At 43.1% G+C, this 25110-nt stretch overlaps 1 protein-coding gene across 1 annotated transcript; it reads right to left on the reverse strand.

Moving 5' to 3' along the window:
• Nucleotides 1–346: 346 nt before the first annotated feature.
• On the reverse strand, nucleotides 347–24068 carry LOC309554607 (uncharacterized protein; the record flags this gene model as incomplete). Its single annotated transcript, XM_082256328.1, has 3 exons — nucleotides 347–393; nucleotides 16942–17515; nucleotides 23997–24068. The coding sequence occupies 3 exons, from the start codon at nucleotides 24066–24068 to the stop codon at nucleotides 347–349; spliced, it is 693 nt and encodes a 230-aa protein (XP_082112454.1).
• Nucleotides 24069–25110: the final 1042 nt, after the last annotated feature.

The raw sequence follows: 25110 nt of genomic DNA on the forward strand, positions 1-25110 counted from the left end.
GGGCATGCTCAGAAAAGAAAAAACACAGGGAAAGTTAACCATCTCACGACATCCCTTCTGCAGTCGGCTGTAGTCGGCGGACAAAATTCTTGTGCAGTCTTTTGCACTTTTCAACAGACACGACAGCCCGGGGACAAAAGACGGCCGATCGTTCGGCCGACGATCAGCACGTGTGTACGGGGCATTAGAGAGTTTCTTAAAGAAGTTGAGGCAAATGCAAATGACCTTTTACTTCACAACAATGTTAGGTGGTTGAGTAAAGGCAGTGTATTGGAAAGCTTTTGGTCCACTCGAACTGAAGAAGCAGCTTTCTTAGTACAACTCAAAAGCCAGAAAGCAAAACTGTTTACTCTGTTTTTACAAGATGAGAGCACAATGGATAATATTGCTTTCCTAATGGACATAACATCACACATTAATGAACTAAATTTAAAGCTTCAGATTTAAAAAGGTGAAAGAACAGATTCAAGGAAAGAGAGATGTATCTCTTTTTGTTGATTTCATAGATAAACTAATTGGAAACTTCAGTAAAAGGTTTGACAGCTTCAGTCTTGGACAGCAGATCCTCCTGCTCATCCACAATCCATTCCTCATTTAAGATGTCAGAGTGTTTTCAAAGGAGGTGATGCAGACCTTCAAGTGGGCACATGAGGGATCTCTACAGAAAGAACTTATTGATCTGCAAACAAATGTTGCACTAAAGGCCCGTACACACGTACCGATCGTCAGCATACAAACGTCGGCGGACGAAAGATCTGCCGATTGTACGCTTGTTAGTATGGTGCCTCCGACAGCTGTCAGCGCACATTCTGTGGACAAGAATCTGTCTTGCAAGCATTGAAATTTTTGTATGCCGACACCAGAACGGCAGATTGTTCGCCAGTCAGTACAGAAATCAGCCGACACACAGCTACAAATCCCAACACACATGATCAAACCAAATGAGGTCCCGGAAGAATTTTCTCTAGTAAACTCAACATTTTATCCAGAAAGAACTTTCGGCTGGCGGCAGTCCAAGAAATAGGTGAAATGCGGAGCACATGCTCATCTTGATAAATGTGAGAAGAAGGAAGATGCTGCTCATAATGCCATACTTTTCTAATAAAAAGGCATGTGTTCTGTTATGATGAAGATAATGTTTGTATATTCTATCTGTTCTATCAAATTTTATAATTAAATAATTTGAACTCTTCACCATTTTTTTTTTTTTTTAACAGCAAAGATCTAACTATTGATATGACCCTTTATTCTTTTATGAATTAATGTATAAAACATATTTTTCAGGTTATGCACAATATTAAACATGTTAACAAATTCAGATAGGCCATTTTTTAGTTACAATTTTCTTTATTTTTTGGATCTCTGAAAAAACAAATGAAAACATCAATGCTCTCCGTATAAAAAAAAAAAACATAAAAAAGGTCCATTTGGACTAAATTAAATTAGAAACTGCCAAACAGGGGTAAAATAAATAATAGGGGGTTACAAAAATTAAAGTTGGTGATAGCTATAATCAGGCTGCCATGAGGGCAGGTTTGGATTCTGCTGGCCATATTGCCACTGGCCATGTGGCATTTGGCGAGGTGGTGGCTGTTGTGGAGGTGGAGGTGGAGGGCATGGGTGCTCCTGGCATGCATGGCTGTGCTCATTAAGGATGCCGTTTTCAGCGTTTTGCAGCACATCCAGAATAATTTTTCTGGCATACTGACACTGCCTGAGGTCCACCTTATATAAAATTTTGCCCGTCATGTTGCCGAAGGACTCATTGGCCTCCGGTTTGTGACGTAGGGCTATGGTGGCCTCCTGTATAAATTCATTGGTGATGTCGTCGATGTGTTTCCTCTTTTGCCTCCTTTTGGCAGGAGGAGGTGGTGGTGGAAAGAGTTCATCAGGCTCCGCAGGCTCCCCAGGCTCCTGGCTGCAACCTGCCTCCTCCTCAGTGACACTTCCCTGTTGATGAAATGAACAATTGTTTAAAATGTTATAGCGTATATAAAAATGCATGTTTGTTATATTATTGTGAACAAATAGCAGACTTTATATACAGTGGCGTATCTAGGGTCTCCAGTGCCCTTGTTGAGGAGCTGTATTTGGCAACAACCCCCCCCCCCAAGATCAATGTAAAAATGTAACCCCCCCCAAAAAAAAATATAAAAGGGCATTAAATGTTTTTCATTTGTCCCTTGTTTGCCCAGTGTAGAGCTCTCTAGTGGGCAATCATTGTCTCAGGTGTGAAAAACAAGAAAGAGAGGGGTGAGAGATAGAGAGAGGGAGAGAAAGAGGTGGTGTGAGAGAGAGAGGAAGGGGGTTGCAGAGAGAGAGGGGCCTGAACTTGCAGAGGGCTTCATTAAGGGTGAAGCGTTGCAGGAAAACATGAATAAGGGAGCCACCTGCCTTGCTGACCCACAGTGAGAGACCAGAGACATGGAAGCAAGGATGGATGTATAATTTGCAGGAGCTGTTAGTTTGTTAGTTTTGTTTTAAAAAAGGTTGAGCCGGAGGAATGCTGAGGCTACAGCAGTGTTTGTTAGGACCAGAGGTGTGCTGGGGATGCAGCAGTGTTTGTAAGACCAGAGGTGTGCTGGGGATGCAGTGAGAGGCAGTCTCAGTCTCCTGGTCTTTTGGCTCAGCTGCTCTCAATGTTTTACACCTGCATGAAGCAGCTCTCAATGTTTTACACCTGCATGAATCCGCCTGCAAACTGGGGGTTCTGGGGTGTGCAGGCTGAGTGGATTGTTCAAAAAATCATTAAAACAATGCCAATGTTTTTGCGACCCACCCCCCTTGGCCTGCGCCCCTGGCGGTTGCCTGTCATGCCAACCCCTTGCTATGCCAGTTTACATAAAGGGTCAATTATGCTTTAGCTTAAAATTTTGTTACATGATTAAATTTTAGCAGACAATATATAGTGAAATGCCATACCTGAGTAAAACTCTCCTCCAGGATATCTTCATCCTGGCTTGGATCAACTGACACTGAGCCCTCTGCCGAAGTCGAAGGCAGTGTTGAGATGGATGGCCTCGATTCCAAGGTGTCTGCCAGGAATCGCAGGTTATCAAAGTACCACAGCCGTGGTACATGTACATTCTGTGCACCTGCTCCAGACTTGGTGGTATCCTCAATTTTCTTAACCTCCCGCCTGTAGGCACTGCGAATGCTGTCAATTTTTCGCCGTACATACTCCACATTTGCCCCAGGACAGATGGGCTTGTAGAAGGCCACTAGGTGTTCAATGGCCTGTTGTTTTAGTTTCTTATTTTTATATTCTGCCGACTTGACTTTCCACAAACAGGGCAGTTGCCTGAACTCATCAATGAAACTGATGAGAAAGTTGTGTGTGGTGTAATTGTCCACCATTTTGCATGACAGTATATGCCTGCAAGACACAACACAACACAAAACATATTAAAATAGCATGTATTTTGGGACATAATAAAGATATTCATAGTAAAAGCTGTATAGGGCCCAAAACACACACTTTCTATTAAAATAGTCGTACCTTTGTTTGTGGGGAAAAGTCGTGATTCGCCGTTCGATCGTGCTCCAACCCTCGATATGTCCGCTAGCGAATCGTCGGCCGAAAGATCTGGCGTCCTCTAAATACAGCCCATGCGTCATCTCCTCCTCCAGTGGCGGGCTTGTGCAGGGGTGTGTACGTGCTGAAGATCAGGCCTACATGCGACACACACACCTGAAGCAGTGGAACAATCTTTTAATCAAGAAGAATGTCTGAAAGATCTCAGAGTTCATCAAGTGGGGGCCGAAGTGATTGGGCCACCAGAAAATCAAGGGCTACACCCATGACAAAGCCAGAAATGGTGGAGATGGTCTCCATTTTAGAAAAAATGGACTATGATGGCAAGTTGGCAAATTACGACCGGCCCAATGCCAGGAAAGATGGCATCATGGATAAGGTGGTGGCCTGTTTGCTAAAAAAATTCGGTGTGGAGCGATCGAAAGATCAAATTAGGAAACGGTGGTCTGACCTGAAACACCGTGAGCAGGATCAGCTGGGCCAAATCCATCGGATTTTGAAAAAAAGTAAGTTTTATTTTTTATTTATTTTTTTAAACATGCAATATGTTTTTTATAATTTTGTGTATGTTGTATTAACATGTCTAGATTATGATGTCTATGTAAAAAGTTAGATTACTCATTTTAGTTGTCATGTCGTGATTAGATCGATCTATTGTTGATGTTTTAGTATATGACATTAAAAGTCAGGAAGCCAAAGTTAAAAATATATGTATTGTGTTGCAACGAACGTTCTTTCCTGCACGAATCTTCTCTGCAAACATTCCTATTAATCACAGATTATTAATCAAACCTTTAAATAGGAGAAAAACGAAAACTCCGTGCCAAACTATGGGAAAGGAGGAGGAGAGGTTTGGCAGCTCCATCGGCAGTTGTGGAAGAAGATGAGGACATGGGCCCAGATGGTGGCACAGATTCCACTAAAGGTAATTGGTTCCTATGCACAGTCAAACATTAATGTACCATATTTTTCGTAGATAACCATGTACACGTCTTCATATTTGTTACTAAAAGAGCTATCAAGCAGGGCACCATGTCCTAACAAATGTACCTCTTGTGACTTTTATGATATGGCAACTTTTTTGTATTATGTAGATGAAGACATTATTCCGGAAATAATCCTGGTGGAGCCAACAAGTGACCAGACACCAGAGCAACAAGAAGGTTGGTAGGCACAGATTTTTGTGTAGTGGGATCATAGAAATATGTGTATTTGCAATGATTGTTTAACCTTATATTCTTGTATTCCCTTACAAATTTACATTGCAGATGTTGCGTCATGCCAGGATGTGGCATCCCCAGCCATGTCAGAACCCCGATCTCCTGGCAACTTGGCAAGCAGCATGGAAGCCACTTCCGAAACTGTGGAGGATCCAGGACCAAGTGTCAGAGAGCCAGTTGTGTGCCCACGTAGGTTTTTTCATAATGATTTTTATCAGTGTTATTTGTAGCCTCCAATTGTCAACACTAGTTCCCTATGGGAGCCTCTTTATTTGAATGGAAGTGGCACCGTAAGTCGGATCAGGATGCTCTGACTTGCGTGGCCACTTGCGCTGTGAAGATTTTTGAGGGGGAACTACACAGACAAATTGAATAACCCACCGTGGGTGTCCCCCCCCAAGTTCACAACCAGGCCTTTGGTGTGTGGTATTGAGTTTGAGGCTATGCCCACAACAAAAAGACAGCGTGGGTTACCCCCAAAACCCCTACCAGACCCTTATCCAAGCATGCAGCTTGTCAGGCCAGGAAAGAGAACGAGCAAGCGGACCAAACACCCCCTGGACCACAGCAGGACACATGCCCTCAACATGGGGGGGTTTTATTGCTTTGGGCCAGGGGGCCTCTGCACCGCACACCCAAAAGCACCTTGCTCCCATGTAGAGGAGGACAAGGGCCTCATCCCCACAACCCTGTCTGGTGGTTTTTGGGGGTCATGCGGCCAGGGGGTTCCTAGGACTTTGGAAGCAACCTTTAACAAAGGGTGGCCCCCAGATCCCAGACCCCAATCACTATGTGAATGGGTATGGGGTACATAGTACCCCTACACATTAACCACATAAATGGAAGTGTATGTGAATAACAACAGGAGACGTTTATGAAATGTTCTTAAAGATCTTCATCCGGTCTTCTCCACTCTGCTCTTTGGATCTTCTCCTCTCCAGTCTTCTGCTGTCCAATCTTCTGCTCTTATGTTGTCTGCTCTTTTGCCCTAGGCTCTTCTTCTTCCTCCTGTCCTCCTCCGATGCTGTTGCCGTGCATTCTGCCCGTCTCTGGTCTCTGCATCTTAATATATATACATTACGACCATGCCCTCACAATGATGTCATCATGCGTTCACACCCCTAATGAATATATAGTAAGCTCAGGAGACCGTCAGAATCATCAGCAACAGCATTGGAGGAGGACAGGAGGAAGAAGAAGAGCCTAGGGCAAAAGAGCATAAGAACAGGGTAGGTATTAACTCGAGAGGATTTTAAGATTACCTGCACACCAAATGTTTCTCTATTATGACCTCATGTAGGTGATTCACATTGACTCCGTTGTATTTTATTTTCCAGATCATGTATTACATAGTTGCACTTTGGCCAAATTGACCCGTGAGGCTCTTCAATGCTGCTCAGACCTAGAGCAAATAAAGGAGACTGCAACGGCATTGCAAACCAAAATGCGTGATTTTGTGGACATGCTTGGCAAATTCTAAAAAAACATTTTTAAAAGTTTTTAATGTTTGTATCGGGATGTTCCTGATGTTCAAAATTTTATATAATCTTTTATGCCAGTTTTATGACACTCAGATGTTAAAGAGTGTACCCAAGTTTGGGAAAAGCACTTTACAACACCCTAACCCTAACCCTAACCCTGTGAATGTTTGATACTAAAACATTTTTACTTTCAACAATGTGTGTTCAATTCTTTATTAGACTTTCGTTGGGGGGTCGAGGTCTAAAGCTGTGTAAAGAAGCACTAAATGTATGATGGCTGGCCTATTCCCATATTTACATGTTAATGAAAGCATTTTGGACACTGCCATATGCGAGTTGCTGGAGGTGTCAATGAAATGTTAAAGATAACCCCAGTTTTAACGCATATCACAGTGCGATCTGACATTTCACACAGGATCGGATCACACAAGTTTGAACGACTGTGCGATCCTATCCTGATGCGGCTGAATAAATGCATCATGTGCGACTTTTGTGCGATTGCAGTGCGAATTGAGCCATACAAAATGTATAGATGATTTTCGCATGAACATCTGATCGCATGTAATAAAGGAGCAGTGCGCTACGATATTACATGCCATCAGATGTGCAGTGTGAATTGAGACATATACACTTTGTATGGCTACATTCGCAATGAACGCGCATACAAGTCGCACATGACCCTTTATTTCGGATGTATCTGGATTGGATCGCACAGTGCTAAACACTTGTGGAATACAATCCTGTGCAAAAAGTAAGTGGCGGGTCACCCTTATGCAATGCTGGAAGGCTGCAAAGTCGCAGACTTCCCACATCGCATAAGTGTGACTCAACACTCAAGGTACTAGCAGTCCTAGGATTCAATATGGCATTGATATTGCCAGTAGCAATCAGTGTAGGGAGATCAGTGTAATCTATAGTGTATTGCTTGTTCGTTGCTCTAGTTCACTTTCCATTACCTATATATATATAACACTTTGAGATGAACAATGATCAAGTTTCACATAACACTGAAATATCCTAACATTGGTGGGCAGTGAGAAGGATGTCATAAACGAACACAACATAACAGGTGTAGGTACGTTGTTAATACCCTAATGTATTATATGAAATATATAGTATGGGCACCTTCTGGACAATGACCACCAATGTAAGATGACATTAGATGAACCTTGGGTGTGACTAGAGATGTATAGAACTGTTCGCCGGCGAACAGTTCCCGGCGAACTTAGCATGTTCGCGTTCGCCGCTGCCGGCGAACATATGCGATGTTCGGTCCGCCCCCCATAAGACATCATTGAGGCAAACTTTGACCCTGAACTTTACAGTCAGCAGACACATTTCCAGCCAATCAGCGTACCTCCCTCCCACACCCTCCCACCTCCTATAAATAAGCAAGGGCAGCATCCATCTTAGATCATTCTGAAGCAGTGTGTGTAGTGAGAGTAGGGAGAGCTGCTGCTGCTGCTGCTGCTGCTGCTGTTAAGCTAGGGACAGTTAGTCAGTGTTCCTGGTCTTGCAGTGTTCTTGGTCCACTACTGCTGTAATATCAGCACCCCAAAAAGCCCTTCTAAGGGCTGGTATTTGTGGTTTTTTTTTTTTTTATATATATATATATATATATACCTAGCGTCCCCAAAAGCCCTTTTAAGGGCTGGTAATTGAGTTGTTTCTTCATATATATATATATATCTATATCTATCTAGTGTCCCCAAAAGCCCTTTTAAGGGCTGGTAATTGAGGATTTTTTTATTTATATATATATACATATATATATATATATAGTGTCCCCAAAAGCCCTTTCAAGGGCTGGTAAGGTAATAGATTTTTTTCTTTATATATATATATATATATATATATATCTATTGTACACTGCAGTTGCCTGCCCGCTGTGTGTGAGAGGCCACAGACCTACCACAGACTGTACTGTGTGCACACCACACTCATTTCGGGTGGCACAGGCACAGTACCTGGCATTTTAAAAAATATTTTTTTTTTCTCTGTCATAATTGCAGTGAGTGCTGTGTCAGGTCCACAGAGTGCACTGTACCCACTGCAGTGCACTGCCCACCACTGATATATATACGTTGGCACAGCATCTTGTTGCAATAAATTGAAAAAAAAAATATTTTTTATTATTGCAGTTGCCTGGGCTGCCAGTGACTGTCAGGTCCACAGAGTGTACTGTGCCCACTGCAGTGCCACTGTGTGCCCACCCACCACTGATATATAAGGTGGCACAGCAGCTTGCAAAGTAAAAAAAAAATATATATTTTTTTAAATTGCAGTTGCCTGGGTGCCAGTGACTGCTGTCAGGTCCACAGAGAGTGTACTGTGCCACTGCCCACCCACCACTGATATATAAGGTGGCACAGCAGCTTGCAAAGTAAAAAAAATATATATATTTTTTTAAATTGCAGTTGCCTGGGTGCCAGTGACTGCTGTCAGGTCCACAGAGAGTGTACTGTGCCACTGCCCACCCACCACTGATATATAAGGTGGCACAGCAGCTTGCAAAGTAAAAAATATATATATATATTTTTAAATTGCAGTTGCCTGGGTGCCAGTGACTGCTGTCAGGTCCACAGAGAGTGTAATGTGCCACTGCCCACCCACCACTGATATATAAGGTGGCACAGCAGCTTGCAAAGTAAAAAAATATATATATATTTTTTAAATTGCAGTTGTCTGGGTGCCAGTGACTGCTGTCAGGTCCACAGAGAGTGTACTGTGCCACTGCCCACCCACCACTGATATATAAGGTGGCACAGCAGCTTGCAAAGTAAAAAAAAATATATATATTTTTTAAATTGCAGTTGCCTGGGTGCCAGTGACTGCTGTCAGGTCCACAGAGAGTGTACTGTGCCACTGCCCACCCACCACTGATATATAAGGTGGCACAGCAGCTTGCACTCATAGTACAACAGTAACAACACATTAAAAAAAAAATGACAGGCAGAGGCAGGCCACCCCGCAAGGGCCGTCGTGGTCGTGGTGCTGTGATTTCCTTAGGCTCTAGAATAATGCCCAGTGTTCAGAGGCCACCACAGCCCCTGAACTCAAAAAATTCTGAGGCCATAGTTGACTGGCTTACACAGGACACCCAATCGTCTACAGCTTCCGCTCGGAACCTTAATGCACCATCCTCCTCCAGCTCAGCTTCGGGCACCTCTCAATTTACCACTCGCCAGCCCGCCGGCACCACCACCAACACTAGCACCACAGCCGCTTCACTTGATCCGTCAGAGGAGTTATTTTCACATCAGTTTGAAGAAATAAGTGATGCGCAACTATTAGTGCCAGAGGATGTAGATAACGGGGATATGTCTCAGTCAGGCAGCATTATACACATGGACGTACATTGTGATGATGATGATGTTGTACCTGCTGCTGCTGCCTTTGCTGAGTTGTCAAGTGAAGCGGCTGATGATGACGATGTGTCTGTGGATGTCACCTGGGTGCCTGCTCGAAGAGCAGAAGAAGAGGGGGAAAGTTCAGATGGGGAGACAGAGAGGAGGAGGAGACGAGTTGGAAGCAGGGGGAGGAGGTCATCGCAAGGAGCTAGTGGCGCAGTCAGACAGCATGTAGATTCGGCACCCGGGGTCAGCCAGACAGCACGCCAATCAACGCAAGCTGTTGCCACCACCAGAATGCCGTCCTTGCAAAGCTCAGCAGTGTGGCATTTTTTTTGTGTGTCTGCCTCTGATATCAGCGATGCCATTTGTAACCTGTGCCAAAAGAAACTGAGTCGTGGGAAGTCCAACACCCACCTAGGTACAACTGCTTTGCGAAGGCACATGATCTCACATCACAAACGCCTATGGGATCAACACATGAGTAAAAGCAGCACACAAACTGAAAGCCACCATCCTCCTCCTGGTCCAGCATCTTCAGCCACGTCAACCACTGCTGTCCTCCATGCCCCCTATCAACAACCCGCCCCTCCGCCTCTCACCTTCAGCAGTTCCTGCTCGTCACCTGCCCACAGTCAGGTGTCTGTGAAGGAAATGTTTGAGCGCAAAAAGCCAATCTCGCAGAGTCACCCCCTTGCCCGGCATCTGACAGCTGGCTTGTCGGAACTCTTAGCCCGCCAGCTTTTACCATACAAGCTGGTGGAGTCTGAGGCCTTCAAAAAATTTGTCGCTATTGGGACACCGCAGTGGAAGGTACCCGGCCGAAATTATTTTTCACAAAAGGCAATCCCCAACCTGTACTCTATTGTGGAAAAGGAAATCATGTCACGTCTGGCACACAGTGTTGGGGCAAGGGTCCATCTGACCACTGATAGCTGGTCTGCAAAGCACGGTCAGGGCAGGTATATAACGTACACTGCGCATTGGGTAAACCTGCTGGCGGCTGCCAAGCATGGAATGCGTGGCTCTGCTGCAGAGGAGTTGGTGACACCGCCACGACTTGCAGGCAGGCCTGCTGCCACCTCCTCTACTCCTCCTACTCCATCCTCTTTGCTAACCTCCTCGGCTGAGTCCTCTTCTGCTGTTGCGTCTTGCTCCACACCAACTGCACCCCCCCAGCTCCCCAGGGGCTATTCCACATGCCGGATACGACAGTGTCACGCTGTCTTGGGGTTGACTTGCCTGAAAGCAGAGAGTCACACCGGACCAGCACTACTGTCCGCCCTGAATGCACAGGTGGATCAGTGGCTGACCCCGCACCAACTGGAGATCGGCAAAGTGGTGTGTGACAACGGGAGCAATTTGTTGGCGGCATTGAATTTGGGCAAGTTGACACATGTGCCGTGCATGGCACATGTGTTGAATCTGATTGTGCAACGTTTTGTGCAGAAGTACCCAGGCTTACAGGACGTCCTCAAGCAGGCCAGGAAGGTGTGTGGCCATTTCAGGCGTTCCTACACGGCCATGGCGCACTTTGCAGATATTCAGCGGCGAAACAACATGCCAGTGAGGCGCTTGATTTGCGACAGCCCGACACGTTGGAATTCAACACTGCTAATGTTCGACCGCCTGCTCCAACAAGAAAAAGCGGTCAACGAGTATTTGTATGACCGGGGTGCTAGGACAGCCTCTGTGGAGCTGGGTATTTTTTTGCCACGCTACTGGACGCTCATGCGCAATGCCTGTAGGCTCATGCGTCCTTTTGAGGAGGTGACAAACCTAGTGAGTCGCACTGAAGGCACCATCAGCGACATCATCCCATATGTTTTTTTCCTGGAGCGTGCCCTGCGAAGAGTGCTGGATCAGGCCGTAGATGAGCGTGAAGAGGAAGAGGAAGAGTTGTGGTCACCATCACCACCACCAGAAACAGCCTTACCATCGATTGCTGGACCTGCGGCAACACTGGAAGAGGAGTGTGAGGAAGAGGAGTCAGAGGAGGAATGTGGCTTTGAGGAGGAGGAACACCAACCACAGCAGGCATCCCAGGGTGCTCGTTGTCACCTATCTGGTACCCGTGGTGTTGTACGTGGCTGGGGGGAAGAACACACCTTCAATGACATCAGTGAGGACGAGGAATTGGACATGAGTAGCTCGGCATCCAACCTTGTGCAAATGGGGTCTTTCATGCTGTCATGCCTGTTGAGAGACCCTCGTATAAAAAGGCTGAAGGAGAACGACCTGTACTGGGTGGCCACGCTACTAGACCCCCGGTATAAGCAGAAAGTCTGTGACATGTTACCCAATTACCGGCAGTCGCAAAGGATGCAGCAGCTACAAAATAAGTTAAAAACTATGCTCTACACAGCGTATAAGGGTGATGTCACAGCACAACGGGAATCCAACAGGGGAAGAGGTGAAAGTAATCCTCCTCCTACCACCACAACCACGCCGGCAAGGACAGGACGCTTTACAGACGTCTTGTTGATGGAGGACATGCGGAGCTTTTTTAGTCCTATGCATCGCCACAGCCCTTCGGGGTCCACCCTCAGAGAACGACTCGACCGACAGGTAGCAGACTACCTTGCCTTAACTGCAGATATCGACACTCTGAGGAGCGATGAACCCCTTGACTACTGGGTGTGCAGGCTTGACCTGTGGCCTGAGCTATCCCAGTTTGCCATTGAACTTCTGGCCTGCCCCGCTTCAAGTGTGCTGTCAGAAAGGACCTTCAGCGCAGCAGGAGGTATTGTCACTGAGAAGAGAAGTCGCCTAGGTCAAAAAAGTCTTGATTACCTCACGTTTATTAAGATGAATGAGGCATGGATCCCGAAGGGACTGACAGTGGGGGATGCATTTGACTAAAAAAGGCCTGGTGATGACTGAGATGCCTTGGCCTAAAAATGGTCCACACGCTGCTGTATATAATCATTCTCTGCATGCCGGATGACTTACGTGACGTCTCCGCCACCAACTACGGTTCAAGCAGCAATGTTTTAGTGCACTTTCTGCCTTAAAACCTCAATTTTTCAGGCCGCTGCTACAGCAGCGGCTGCAACAATACCTACTTTTTCATGCATGTGTACATGCCTAATTTTTCTGGCCTCTGGTGCTACACTGTGGCTGCAAAAAAACAAAAAACAAAAAAAAAGGCACATACATGTGTCAATTCCCCTTCGTGATCGTTACCTTGTCGTGGTGAAGGGGCTTGCGTATCACAATGAAGCGATCACCTCTAGGATTGTGTTGGCACACCCCAGATGATAAGGTCGTTGCTTCATTGTGTACAGACCAAAAGCGATCCGCAGGATAATTTTTCATAAAAAAAAACATTCATTTTCTTTCATTCTTTCTGCGGAGCTGGGTATTTTTTGGCCGCGTTACTGAATGCTCATGAACAATGGCTGTAGGCTCATGCGTCCTTTTGCGGAGATGACAACCCTGGTGGTCAGTCGAACCCAAGGCAACATCATCGACCTCATCCCATATGCGTTTTTTCTGGAGCGTGCCCTGCGAAGAGTACTGGATCAGGCTGTAGATGAGCATGAAGAGGAAGAGTTGTGGTCCTCATCACCACCAGAAGCAGCCTTGTCGTTGTCAATTGCTGGACCTGTGGCAACGCAGAGAGAGGAGTCTGAAGAAGAGAAGTCAGAGGAGGAAGGTGGCTTTGAGGAGGTGGAATACCAGCCACAGCAGGCGTCCCAGGGGGCTTGTTCTCACCTTTCGGGGACCCTTGGTGTTGTATGTGGCTGGGTGGAGGAAGAGACCTTCAATGATGTCAGTGAGGACAAGGAACGGGACATGGCTAGCTTGGTATCCAACCTTGTGCAAATTGGGAGTTTGCGGTTGTGCAAATGGACTGACTGACTGTTAAACGGGGAGTTTGGTCTGTCAGAGTTTGGTCTGTCACTGTGAAGCGGGCGACGGGCGTAACCCTTACACTACTTGACCGATAAAACATCATACCTGATCGTATTCACACACTGGATGTTTTAGTGCTGGTTTACACTGCCGCTACCACTAAAGTAGCGTCGCTTCCAGTGCGACTTTGGCGCGACTTAGCGCGACTTTGGCGCGACCTCATCGCGAGGTGACTTTTTATTTGGCCAATCACAATATCATGTTTTGTGACCGTCACCTAATTTCCTTTTCCTGTTTTTTGTTTTACATATTTCCCCATGTGTGCAGTGTTGTCTGTGTCATAGCTCAACTGATAGGCATGTTTGCCTTGGCATATCATATTTCAGCTTGCCAGAAAGAAAAAAAGACAGCTGGAAAGACACTGCATTAGTTTTCTACTAAAAATCATAAGAAAAATGCTGTTTTTTTTGGGTTGTGGACATACTACAGAGCTGAAACTTGACAGGTACACTTTTTAGACCCCCCAGACACTAAATACAAAAAATGACATGCCTGCCTAAAAAAATGCCCGATAAATGCCTGCAAGAGAAAAAGACAGCCGCAGAGAAGCCGTATTCCTGAAAATATAAGAAAAATGCTGTTTTTTAGGGGTTCTGGACATGCTACAGAGCTGAAACTTGACAGGTACACTTTTGTGACCCCCCAGACACTAAATACAAAAAATGACATGCCTGCCTAAAAAAATGCCTGATAAATGCCTGCAAGAGAAAAAGACAGCCGCAGAGAAGCCGTATTCCTGAAAATATAAGAAAAATGCTGTTTTTTAGGGGTTCTGGACATGCTACAGAGCTGAAACTTGACAGGTACACTTTTGTGACCCTCCAGACACTAAATACAAAAAATGACATGCCTGCCTAAAAAAATGCCCGATAAATGCCTGCAAGAGTAAAAGACAGCCGCAGAGAAGCCGTATTCCTGAAAATATAAGAAAAATGCTGTTTTTTAGGGGTTCTGGACATGCTACAGAGCTGAAACTTGACAGGTACACTTTTGTGACCCCCCAGACACTAAATACAAAAAATGACATGCCTGCCTAAAAAAATGCCCGATAAATGCCTGCAAGAGAAAAAGACAGCCGCAGAGAAGCCGTATTCCTGAAAATATAAGAAAAATGCTGTTTTTTAGGGGTTCTGGACATGCTACAGAGCTGAAACTTGACAGGTACACTTTTGTGACCCCCCAGACACTAAATACAAAAAATGACATGCCTGCCTAAAAAAATGCCCGATAAATGCCTGCAAGAGAAAAAGACAGCCGCAGAGAAGCCGTATTCCTGAAAATATAAGAAAAATGCTGTTTTTTAGGGGTTCTGGACATGCTACAGAGCTGAAACTTGACAGGTACACTTTTGTGACCCCCCAGACACTAAATACAAAAAATGACATGCCTGCCTAAAAAAATGCCCGATAAATGCCTGCAAGAGAAAAAGACAGCCGCAGAGAAGCCGTATTCCTGAAAATATAAGAAAAATGCTGTTTTTTAGGGGTTCTGGACATGCTACAGAGCTGAAACTTGACAGGTACACTTTTGTGACCCCCCAGACACTAAATACAAAAAATGACATGCCTGCCTAAAAAAATGCCCGATAAATGCCTGCAAGAGAAAAAGACAGCCGCAGAGAAGCCGTATTCCTGAAAATATAAGAAAAATGCTGTTTTTTAGGGGTTCTGGACATGCTACAGAGCTGAAACTTGACAGGTACACTTTTGTGACCCCCCAGACACTAAATACAAAAAATGACATGCCTGCCTAAAAAAATGCCCGATAAATGCCTGCAAGAGAAAAAGACAGCCGCAGAGAAGCCGTATTCCTGAAAATATAAGAAAAATGCTGTTTTTTAGGGGTTCTGGACATGCTACAGAGCTGAAACTTGACAGGTACACTTTTGTGACCCCCCAGACACTAAATACAAAAAATGACATGCCTGCCTAAAAAAATGCCCGATAAATGCCTGCAAGAGAAAAAGCCAGCCGCAGAGAAGCCATATTCCTGAAAATATAAGAAAAATGCTGTTTTTTAGGGGTTCTGGACATGCTACAGAGCTGAAACTTGACAGGTACACTTTTGTGACCCCCCAGACACTAAATACAAAAAATGACATGCCTGCCTAAAAAAATGCCCGATAAATGCCTGCAAGAGAAAAAGCCAGCCGCAGAGAAGCCATATTCCTGAAAATATAAGAAAAATGCTGTTTTTTAGGGGTTCTGGACATGCTACAGAGCTGAAACTTGACAGGTACACTTTTGTGACCCCCCAGACACTAAATACAAAAAATGACATGCCTGCCTAAAAAAATGCCCGCTAAATGCCTGCAAGAGAAAAAGCCAGCCGCAGAGAAGCCATATTCCTGAAAATATAAGAAAAATGCTGTTTTTTAGGGGTTCTGGACATGCTACAGAGCTGAAAATTGACAGGTACACTTTTTAGACCCCCCAGACACTAAATACAAAAAATGACATGCCTGCCTAAAAAAATGCCCGCTAAATGCCTGCAAGAGAAAAAGCCAGCCGCAGAGAAGCCATATTCCTGAAAATATAAGAAAAATGCTGTTTTTTAGGGGTTCTGGACATGCTACAGAGCTGAAACTTCACAGGTACACTTTTTAGACCCCCCAGATGCTAAATCCAAAGAAATTTTTTATTTTTATTTTTTTTTAATTTTTCCAATAATTGGCTCTCTATCAAAAAATTATAATTTTTAAGAACTTTTTTTTGCGTGATCCCTCTCCGGCATGCCACAGTCCAGGTGTTAGTCCCCTTGAAACAACTTTTCCATCACTATTGTGGCCAGAAAGAGTCCCTGTGTGTTTTAAAATTCGCCTGCCTATTGAAGTCTATGGCGGTTCGCCCGGTTCGCCGGTTCGCGAACATTTGCCGATGTTCGCGTTCGCCGTTCGCGAACCGCGAATTTTAGGTTCGCGACATCACTAGGTGTGACCTAGTTCTCAATGTGAGAGGGTTTGTGGAAATTTTATGGGGTGCAGAAGGCCCTTGTATTTACACCACTGGCTAAAAAATAACACATGGCCATCATCACTTTGGATCAGCTGGTGAGAGACTACAGCAAAGAAACCCAATGATGAATGTATTAACCCTTCCAAAGTCACACATATATAACACATGATTTACACCAAAAATTATGTTGGCCATATGTGCCCAAATGATTAGAATCCACAATACAGAAAATTTATAGCAATTTTTGTTTAATGTGTTCTAAAATAATAGATCGCTAACATTTATCTTGTGTGTCAAATCTTTAACAACATTAATGTGTGTGTGACATTGATTGCTGCCATGACACAGCTCCTCTCCCCAAGAAATAGTCCAGATATTCCTGGCGGATCTGACGGGCCCTGTGTGATGCCAATCCTGACCGTCCAACTTGCATTGACGTCATGGACTCCACTTGGTCTGGAGGTTGGGCCTCTCCACTTGTACCTGGCATAGCAGGGTCTGTATCCAGTTGCTGCAAAACATAATTGTGTACATTCCTGCGTAGGAAGTTGTGCAAAATGCAGCAACACAAGACCACATTATCCACTTTGTACAGTGCCAGGTGTATGGACGTCAGGAATATCCGGAACCGGTTGGCCATTATCCCGAAGGCATTCTCCACAACTCTGCGAGCTCTGGACAACCGGTAGTTGTAAATCCTTTGGTCGGGGGTGAGGTTCCTCTGAGGGTAGGGCTTCATGAGATGCTCCCCAAGCGCAAAAGCATCATCTGCGATAAACACAAAGCTCATACCCTCAACAGTTTGCTCCCTGGATGGCAGGTTCAGAGTGCCGTTCTTTAGACGACGAGCGAACTCCGTCTGCTCAATAACTCCCCCATCCGAATTGCGGCCATTTTTGCCAATATCCAAATAAATAAACTCATAGTTTGCATTAACTATGGCTAGCATGACTATACTAAAAAAACCTTTATAATTATAATAAAATGTGCCGGAATTCGGAGGGGGGACAATGCGGACGTGCTTCCCATCAATAGCACCCCCACAATTGGGAAAATTCTACTTCTCCAGAAATTGAGCAGAAATCTCCAGCCATTGCTCTGCGTTTGAAGGAAACTGTGGGGAAACAAAAAATAAAGAAAAATTAGTGCTTGAGCACATCACATTATTAATTACACACACAGTTGTCTGTTAAATGCTTATGCAACTTGTTAAAAATATAAACAACAGGAAGGCAAACGTTTGGATTAGGGGATGTAACATATACATACATTTATTTTCAACCTCCTATTGTTCTTATATTGTAAAGGGCCATACACACTATAAGATTCTCTGAAGACTTTTTCCTGCAGATTTACCTTTTCTATGTAGTGCAAGGGCCTACCAGATTGCATAGGATTTGAAAGTGTTTGTTGGACCTCATATTATTTGGTTTAGGTAAATCGGAAGGATAAATTGTTCTGACAATCTTATAGTGTGTATGGCCCATTATACTCACCAGCTAGAGCAGAGATTTACAAACTATGGCCCTCCAGCTGTTGCAGAACTACACATCCCATGAGGCCTTGTAATTCTATGACATTCACAGACATGACTAGGCATGATGGAAATTGTAGTTCCTGAACAACTGGAGGGCCGTAGTTTGAAGACCTCAGAGCTTGAGCTTTGGTATATGCTGACTTTGAGATTTAGCATGTGGGTGGGGGATGGGTAAGTAAAACTGGGCATTTATACATCAATAAGGGCTTGTGGTCAGTGAAGGTTTTAACATCATTACATAAACATACACAATCATAGGTGGGAATGGATGGACTGATGTATTTTAGATAAATCATAAACTAGGTAATAAAACATTGGCCAAGGAATAATTGTTTGAGAAAAAGTAATAAAATGACCCAAATTAAAAATACTGTTAACAGGCAATGCATTTAGGGACACATAGGAGAAAATTCTGGGGTGGTTAGTGGGTAATTTTACAAATGGTTAAGATAATCTACATCTTTACTACTATGTGCATGCGGACAGAGGGTAGTTACAAAATAATGGCCTGTGTCAATTGCTGTACATCCAAAAACCTAATAATTCTGGTGAAACAACTAATACATGTAATGTAAAAAATCAAACATACCTTGATATAGTCCTTCTGCAAGACCTTGATGATGGCAGAGCAGGTCTCAGGGATGATGACTCCAAGTGCTTGGGGGGAGATGCCTGTGGTGAACTTCAGATCCTGCAGGCTTCTCCCTGTTGCAAGATACCTCAACGTCGCAATTAACCTTTGCTCAGGAGTAATTGCAAGCCGCATACAAGTATCCTGCTTCAGAATATAGGGGGACACCAGGGCAAGAAGACGGTAAAAGATGGGATCCGTCATCCTCAAATAATTCCTGAAGTCATCAGGATTATTTTCCTGGAGCTCCCTCAGCAAGGACATATGAGAAAATTGATCACGGTTAAGCAACCAATTTTTCGTCCAGGAGGTCCGCTTCTTCTTCCTATTGCTCGTACGTCGTCTCAGAGCCAAAACTCCAACACTAACGACAGCAACGGACGAATTCACGGTCGCCATAATAAATTCTCGAACGATGTCTCGGAAAATAGCGAAATGTCGTCAACCAAACAAATGCTACCGAAATCAGCGCGAGATGCCCAGAAGGGTCACGGCCAAACACTCACTTCCTCTTTTGTAGCGGCGAACGTGCGTGGAACGTAGTGACGTCATTTTCTGTCGGCAGACAAATGTCCTGGGCAAGTTTTGAGCACTTTTCAACAGACAAACAACAAACACGCCAGCCGCGAACATTTGTAGGACGTTCTGTCGGCTGACGATCGGTACGTGTGTACGGGCCTTAAGAGAGCACTTTGGAGGAACTGATCTTGCTGACTTCTGGTTACAGACTGTGCCTGAGACTGATTTTTCTTGTCTAATCAAGGTAACTCTACACATCTTGACCATGTTTGGATCTACGTACAGCTGTGAGTCAGCTTTCTCCACTATGAACATTATTAAAACCAAGTATCGTTCCAGGCTCACCAATGAGCACCTACACATGTGCATGAGAATGGCAGAAACTCAATTTAAGCCAAGATTCAAACTACTGGCAGGACAATCAAAAGCCCATTTTTCTCATTAGACAGGGAAGGTTTTTGGGTGGTAACAAATTTAAAAATAAAACTGAGGATAGTTTGTGCACTTTTTCAAATTGACACCTTGTTTAAGTTAGAAGGTGCAATTTGATTTTACTTGAAAAATGGATGGGTTTTATAAAAGAGTTATTGATTTATTTCCATGTTGTTTTTGTTAAGGATAGTTGCTTGTATTCATACAAAGACAAGAGCAAATGCAAAGCTATCCTAGTTCCAACTGATCACATGTTTAATGTCGTAACTGAAACTTGACAAAATACAGCTGCAAGAAAAAGTATGTGAACCCTTTGGAATGATATGGATTTCTGCACAAATTGGTCATAAATTGTGATCTGATCATCATCATCTAAGTCACAACAATAGACAATTACAGTCTGCTTAAACTAATAACACACAAAGAATGAAATGTTGCCATGTTTTTATTTAACACACCATGTAAACATTCACAGTGCAGGTGGAAAAAGTATGTGAACCCTTGGATTTAATAACTGGTTGAACCTCCTTTGGCAGCAATACCTTCAACCAAACGTTTCCTGTAGTTGCAGATCAGACGTGCACAACGGTCAGGAGTAATTCTTGACCATTCCTCTTTAAAGAACTGTTTAAGGTCAGCAATATTCTTGGGATGTCTGGTGTGAATCGCTTTCTTGAGGTCATGCCACAGCATCTCAATCGTGTTGAGGTCAGGACTCTGACTGGGCCACTTCAGAAGGCGTATTTTCTTCTGTTTAATCCATTTTGTTGTTGATTTACTTCTATGCTTTGGGTCATTGTCCTGTTGCAACACCCATCTTCTGTTGAGCTTCAATGATAGCAATCCGTCCAAGCCCTGATGCAGCAAAGCAGCCCCAAACCATGATGCCCCCACCACCATACTTCACAGTTGGGATGAGGTTTTGATGTTGGTGTGCTGTGCCTCTTTTTCGCCACACATAGTGTTGTGTGTTTCTTCCAAACAACTAAACTTTGGTTTCATCTGTCCACAGGATATTTTGCCAGTACTGCTGTGGAACATCCAGGTGCTCTTGTGCAAACTGTAAACGTGCATCAATGTTTTGTTTGAACAGCAGTGGCTTCCTCTGTGGTATCCTCCCATGAAATGTATTCTTGTTTAGTGTTTTACAGGGATGTTAGAATTTGCCAGTGACTTTTGTAAGTCTTTACCTGACACTCTAGGATTCTTCTTCACCTCATTGAGCAGTCTGCGCTGTGCTCTTCTAGTCATCTTTACAGGACGGCCACTCCTAGGGAGAGTAGCAGCAGTGCTGAACTTTCTCCATATATAGACAATGTGTCTTACCGTGGACTGATGAACAGCAAGGCCTTTGGAGATACTTTTATATCCCTTTCCAGCTTTATGCAAGTCAACAATTCTTAATCATAGGTCTTCTGAGAGCTCTCATCTCATTGATTGGACTCCAGTTGGCTGACATCTCACTCCAATTAGCTCTTGGAGATGTCATTAGTCTAGGGGTTCACATACTTTTTACACCTGCACTGTGAATGTTTACATGGTGTGTTCAACAAAAACATGGCAACATTTCATTCTTTGTGTGTTATTAGTTTAAGCAGACTGTGATTGTCTATTGTTGTGACTTAGATGATGATCAGATCACATTTTATGACCAATTTGTGCAGAAATCCATATCATTCCGAAGGGTTCACATACTTTTTCTTGCAGCTGTATATTGTTGAAATGCTATGGAAATTGTACGTCTCATTTTTTGATAAGACATGCAGTGATTACAATCTTTCTGAGTCATAGCACAGACTTGAGATTCGGACCTCGGCCCAAAGAAAATTTTAGCAACCGGACCTCCTTGAATTTTAATTCATTACCCCTGGCCTAGGCCATCTTTATGTAGAGAAACAATTTCTTCTACATTTCTGCCATGAGTTCTGCCATGAGTTCTGCCATGAGGTGCCATGTTGAACTTACAGTGACCAGTATGAGAGAGTGAGAGCAATAACACCAAATTTAACACACCTGGAGGGAATTGGCTAACTGGACCTAATTTGGACATTTTCCTTTCAGGGTTTACGCACTTTTGTCGCCAGCGGTTTAGACATTATTGGCTATGTGTTGAGTTATTTTGAGGGGACAGCGAATTTACACTGTTATACAAGCTGTACACTCACTACTTTACATTGTAGCAAAGTGTAATTTCTTCAGTGTTGTCACATAAAAAGCTATAATAAAATATTTATAAATATATATGTCTTGTATACTACACATAAAAAAATTACATATCCTATAAATCCCCACTTGGATCGGTTCTAATTGGAATTGATCCACAAATCCTAAAGAACATATTACTTTGATAGGCTTACATTATTCTTTATGAAGTAATGAATGCTTCACAATGGCTCAGATAAAATAAATATTTATTTTTAAAATGGTTGCATCTCTCTTCACCCATTGAACAGTTATAAAAAAATATGACCATGATAAGCAAAAGGATTTGACAAATATCAGTGGTTCATTTAGCTGTTAGGCTTTATAACTGCTTGTAAGTTATCTTCAGTCCACACAAGAATATTGAGCATTGGATAAAAGCAAGCTGTTCTCACAGTCTAGTCCTGGGTTTGGCCTTTGTTACACGAGGCACCTTTCACCATCTAACTGAAAGTACTGCTTGTTGCCACTGCTCTAGGAGCTCCAATCCACATGTCCAGGATCCTCTCCATCTCCAAGCTCAGGGGTTCATCTTTAAAGGGAATTATCACAGGAATCTTTATCACATGTCCATCATTAAATAAAATCTACCAGAAGCGATTTGCTTTTGCCTTTGCTATAGGCCTTTTGTCACCCCACCTTGCCTTCAATATATAGAACAGTTACTCGGGACATTCAGTACATATAGACTCTGACCATAAGATTGTTTAATTAGTGTCAATTTGGCATTCATTTTATCCATTCAAAACTCTTCATCATCAAGATAGACAGTTATTTAAATCATTATGTCATAATCTTCAGCATATTATAAACAAATGGTTTACAAAATTTTGAATCATGACAGAAGTGATAAATTCCACTCACCCCTCTTATAAATATTAGAGAAAAGCTCCCATAATGTCATTTTCTAACCTACCCAGTCTTAGCCTCTATGTATAATTGCTCAGGCACCCAGTTAGTTATGCTATGCATAGCCATTGTGTAGCATCTCACATTATATTTTACATACAGTATATACACATTTTATGATGATGAATATAAAGTTTGAATGTTTCTCTCTGGTTTTAAGAAAAATAAAAGCAAGAATAAAGTCACAATGTGTAGTCCAGTGCTGGATGAACATTAAGAGAAACCATTATTCTGAAGATCCTTGTAATTAACTGGACCAATACAACATTTGTTTATCTGTTACAATTTTCGGGCAAAATATGCAGACCTTTCATGTTTCTGTAATTTACTTGCAAAAGTGTATTTCTGGCTGTATAGATTCACCTGTCTTCAACAGATCTGAAAGACAAAAAACTCTCCACAAAAATAATTACTTTGTAGTAGAGTCCTTAAACATTGTGTTTGAAGATAAAACAATTAGCTACTATTTCCATTTTTACAGTTCTATGCTAATTCACCTCTACTCCCATAGAGGTGTAATTTGCATTCAAAAACAGTTCTGAAGGACCTCCATCTTTTTCTTTCTCTTTACCTATGGCACCCTGTAATTTTCTCAACTGTTTATGAAGATTTGCATTTTATGCAATTAATTTATTATGCTCTAATTTAATTTTATAATATTTAATTTTCATACGGTTGTGTTCTTGTTTTAACTGAGACAATGGTATTCATGTCTTGGATTTTTGCATATTTTTTTTGTTAGCTTTGTTTTGCACATTAGAATCACATGTACTTGACCTGGTAATGTCCCTTGGTTATTTGATTACATTTTTATCTCCTGATGTTTACATTTAGCATCTGCCCTAAACAATTTTGCTGCAAATCCTACAGCCTCTCTATTTGATTTTCTCCATAAATTCCCTGCTCTTAATAAAATATCACTATTAAATGTTTCTAATAACATTGCCCTGTGAAGCAAACCACCATGTTCAAAGCCTGGATTTCCAGTTATTATATATTCTGTTAAATTGACTATCCTATCTCATATGAGCATTCATTCTTCATTTGTCTAAACTTCCATGACAAGGATACATTTGTTGGCATATAATGCCTTCAACAATTCTCTCAAAACATCTTTAGTTTTAGCTTCATATGGGGTGCACAGAAAAGAGGAGCTAAGAGCACTGGTGGGGAACCCTTAGAAGAGGAGGTTTGGTTCAAAACCATTGGGAAGAGCATGTATGTATAAACCTCTTTATTATGTTCAGAAAAATAAAAAATATATAATTTACAACCACATTAAATCATCTCATGTATATATTTGCTTACAGTATATTCTTTGGTATCAAACTTAATTTTGGATGTATTGTTTTGATTTGCGGGATTTGATTTTTCAGCCATTTTATCAAAAGCAATGTTACAGCATGTTTACATTCCTCCAGCTCTTTCTCTACAACTTGTAATTTTACTGACAATTACTCATTTACCTGGGTTAAATCCTGTTGGAATATGCTGTTAATGTATTTTTGTACAACTACACATATATTCTTCAGCCAGTAGATGGCAGTGTTTAAATGTTTTTAGCTGCTCTATGGTAAACTCTAGACAGAATTGGTAAAAGCTCTAGACAAAATTGGTTACATGGTAAACAGAATTTCTAAAAGCAAAGAAGTACAAGATACAGCAACAGAAAGAAGACTGCAACAGAACAAAAGAAAATGGCCAATAACACATCTGCAGCAAAGCTTTTATTTGCAAATCTGACAAACCAGAAGTACCAGTTTTGGAAATTCAAGATGAAAAGCCTGCTAATAAGAAAAGGTACGTTACATTGTATAAATGAGGTCAGGCTAGAACCCCCTTCAAATGACCAGATAGAGAAAGCCAAAAAAGCTCACAACACAATCTCTCTTAGCATAGACAATGATCAAATTACACATATATGTAAGTGTGAAACTGCAAAATAAATACGAGAAGGATTACAAAAGGTGCATGAAAGAGCAAATCTCAGCATTAAGCAGTATTTGATTAGAAAGCTATACCAGAGGGGCGTGGCTTCCGGCGGAGTGAATGGCGGCTTTCTAGCTCCGCCCCGCTAGCCATCTGGGACACTGACCACATCCACGGCCCCCTGACCATCTACGGACGCCTTCATCTACCTCCGCAAGCCCCCCTGCTCCCGAGGAAGCAATGACTCGCCGCAAGAAAGACCCGGTCAGCTGAACAAGCTGGCAGGGTTCTTCATCCAGCAAGGTTCTGGGCTACAGAAACATGGCAGCGGCGGCCCGCGCCATCACACAGAGCACCACTCATCAGGCCTGCAGAATCCACTGCCATCTCCCTCTCCTCCGGTGAGAATGGTGGCGAACCCGGACAGCGGGACATCCTCAGACTCTGCATCACCACCATCGCCCCCCTTGTCACCCTCTTCCAGGAGCTCGGC

Source organism: Pelophylax lessonae (genome assembly GCF_965119305.1).
Source record: "Pelophylax lessonae genome assembly, chromosome: 4".
Taxonomy (NCBI): Eukaryota; Metazoa; Chordata; class Amphibia; order Anura; family Ranidae; genus Pelophylax; species Pelophylax lessonae.